General features: G+C 40.1%; 1 protein-coding gene across 1 annotated transcript; it reads left to right on the forward strand.

Annotated features, from left to right (window-relative positions):
• Nucleotides 1-688: 688 nt before the first annotated feature.
• Nucleotides 689-1749, forward strand: LOC149165149 (putative receptor protein kinase ZmPK1). Its single transcript, XM_089429721.1, has 2 exons — nt 689-1556; nt 1649-1749. Exons 1-2 carry the CDS (start codon nt 689-691, stop codon nt 1747-1749), a joined length of 969 nt encoding a protein of 322 aa, XP_089285847.1.
• Nucleotides 1750-3100: the final 1351 nt, after the last annotated feature.

Here is a 3100-nt window from a genome sequence, read left to right on the forward strand (position 1 = left end):
TGGGCTCTTCACTCACTCCTGAACAGAACACAACTTCCTGGCTTCTCCCAATGAAACTTTCTCTGCTGGATTTTATGGAGTGGGCAACAATGCTTATGCTTTTGCCATATGGTATACTCAGACACCCGACCGAACAGTGGCTTGGGTAGCCAACATAGTACGTAAATCAACGGAAGGCATTCCTGTCTTTATCTGCAGAAAGATGGAAACCTCGCTCTCTGGGATGCAGATGGTAGCGTTCCTTGGAGTACCATCACCGGTAACAAGAATGTCAAAAAGCTTGTTCTTCTAGAAACAGGAAATCTAGTGTTACGCAGCTCTTCAGGTGATCAGTTTCTGTGGGAAAGCTCCCAGTATCCAACCGATACTCTTCTTCCATTCCAGTCCCTCCATAATAATACAGGGCAGTTACTATACAGAAAAGGGAAATCCACGTTTCACAGAGGCTACTATCGTCTGTATTTTGATAGCGACAACGTTATTCGACTAATTTTCGAGGGATGAGTCATATCAAGCAACTGCTGGCCAACTCCTCGCCTGGGAAACTTTCAGAACTGCAGAAACCCATACAATAGCAGCCGCCAAGCGGTGTTTAACAGCCTAGGTAGTTTCCAGTCAAGCGACGACTTTACCTTGAAGGCCTCGGATTATGGAGAAGTCCCTAAGAGAAGGTTAACTCTGGACATGGATGGAAACCTCAGACTATACAGCTTGGTGGAAGAGAAAGGTACACGAAATATTGTTTGAATGGCTATTTCGGATCAATGTTCTGTTTATGGCCTCTGTGGTATCAACGGTCTTTGCATATACACCCCTGTTCCCGGCTGTATCTGTCCCCTCTGGTTTTCACAGGAATGATTCCACAGATTGGTTCCAAGGTTGCGAGTGCAGTAAACAACTGAAACAACTGAGCTCGTCCAGTCCAAAGCTTGTTTATCTTCCACATACAGATTATTATGGCTATGATCTAAGTTACTATCAAACTGAGACCACGTTTGAAAACTGCAAATTTCTGTGCATGAATGACAGCAAATGTGAAGCTTTTGCATATAGATTGGATGGCACAGGAGCTTGTTACCCTAAGGCTTTTCTTTGCAATGGATTTCGATCTACTGGTGTTTTGAACCACATGTATATCAAAGTTTCTTACAATGATTTTTCTGTTTCTAATTCTACCAGTGCATCTCAGCCATTAAATTGTTCGGCTTTGACTACCACTGTGACAGAGACAGGCCAATACAAGAAGCAAAAGAGAAGCAGCGTTGTGAAATATACGCTAGGGTTTGCAATTTCATTTGGTGTTGCAGAACTGGTCTACATAATACTTGGATGGCTGTATATGTTTATAGAATATAGAGTTTCTCGCTATGATCATCTAGGTTACTCAGTGATTCCTGGGGGGTTCAAGAAGTTTGGCTTTGCAGAGTTGAAGAAAGCAACCGATAACTTTAGGGTAAAACTGGGGGAAGGAGGGTTTGGGACTGTGTACAAAGGGGTGCTTCCAGCTGGTGAGGGGTACTGGGTAGCGGCGAAGCAACTGGAAGGATTATCCCAAGGTCATGATCAATTCTGGGCAGAAATGACTTAATGAATATGATTGGGAAAGTCCATCACAAGAATTTGGTTCGTATGGTTGACTTCTGTGCAGAACGAAATCACAGGCTGCTGGTTTCTGAGTACGTTGAAAACAGGTTTCTGGATAAGTATCTGTTCGCAGAAAACGATGATAAAGTTTTGGGTTGGAAATAATGATTTGGGATTGCAGTGGGCACTGGCATGGGGTTAGTCTACCTCCATGAAAAGTGTTTGGAATGGATTCTGCACTGTAACATCAAACCCCAGAACATACTTCTGGACATGAAATTTTGTCCCAGGGTTTCTAATTTTGGGTTAGCAAAGCTCGTAGACAGAGATCAGGCATTCTCCTTCACAATTAGAGGGGCCCAGGGGATACTTATCACCAGAGTGGGGGATGAATCGGCCAATCACAGCCAAGGTGGATGTTTATAGCTTCGGGATTGTTTTGTTAGAGACGGTGACGGGACGAAGCTCGTTATCAGTTTAACAGTCCAAAATTATGGACAGTTGGTACAGTGGGTGTCTGTAATGACGAAGGAAGGGGGAAGCGATTGAGGAAGTAGGGGATCCCAAGTTGCATGGAGATTTTGATGTGGATGAGGTCGAGAGAGCCCTGAAAACAGCACTGCTCTGTGTGCAGGAAGAAAAGGATAAGAGACCTTCCATGAGCGGGGTCGTCGAAAAGCTTTCTCAACAGGACGTCTTTACACCAACAAATTCCATGTTGCCCAGCGACTCAGCCATTTCATTTCGAATTTTCTCTTCCTTGCTCATTTTATGCAGTAGATAGTTAACAGCCTAGCGACAGATGATTCCATAAATACTATCGTAATACTACCTACTTAGATCTATCCTCTCTCCGGATTTAACCATGTCATAAGAGGTATAAATTTTGATGCTGAATAAATTCTAGTTTCTAGATTCATCTCAAACTAGATTGTTATTTATTTTTTTATTTAATTTAATTTTGTGTTATTTAAGATGGAGTGTATTTATATTTTCTTAATTTTTTAATAAAACATATGTTCATGATAATTTCTCTTCCATACTTTCATGTAGAGCAGCTCACTACTACTGTTAATGCAATCGAAAGTGTTTTTAGCATATACATGAGAATGTTATTTTCCATCTTTCCATTGTCATAATAAGAATGTTAAAAAATAAAAAATAAAAGCAAGTTATAATACTCAATGCCATTATGTGTTTGCTTGATTAATATTAAAATTTTCAATGAATTGCTCATTATAATTATTAATAATTTTCCATTAATTTAGTGAAGTTTATTATATTGAAATTTTTTGGTTTGTGAAATATACTTCATACGAAATAGTTAGACACTTCCCCTCAATCCGAGGGTGGTGCAAGAATTTAAATCTTGGTGAGGAGGATGACACATAACACTCTTCATAATTGCTAGAGATAAACTTGGTTGGCAAATCTATCATATGGAACTTAATGTCTTAATGAGTTTTATTAAAATAAACTGAGTTGGCAAATCTATCATATGGAACTTAATGTCTTA

Source organism: Pinus tabuliformis, chromosome 5_1 (genome assembly GCF_031772625.1).
Source record: "Pinus tabuliformis cultivar Carrire ecotype Pingquan chromosome 5_1, CPIR1, whole genome shotgun sequence".
Taxonomy (NCBI): domain Eukaryota; kingdom Viridiplantae; phylum Streptophyta; class Pinopsida; order Pinales; family Pinaceae; genus Pinus; species Pinus tabuliformis.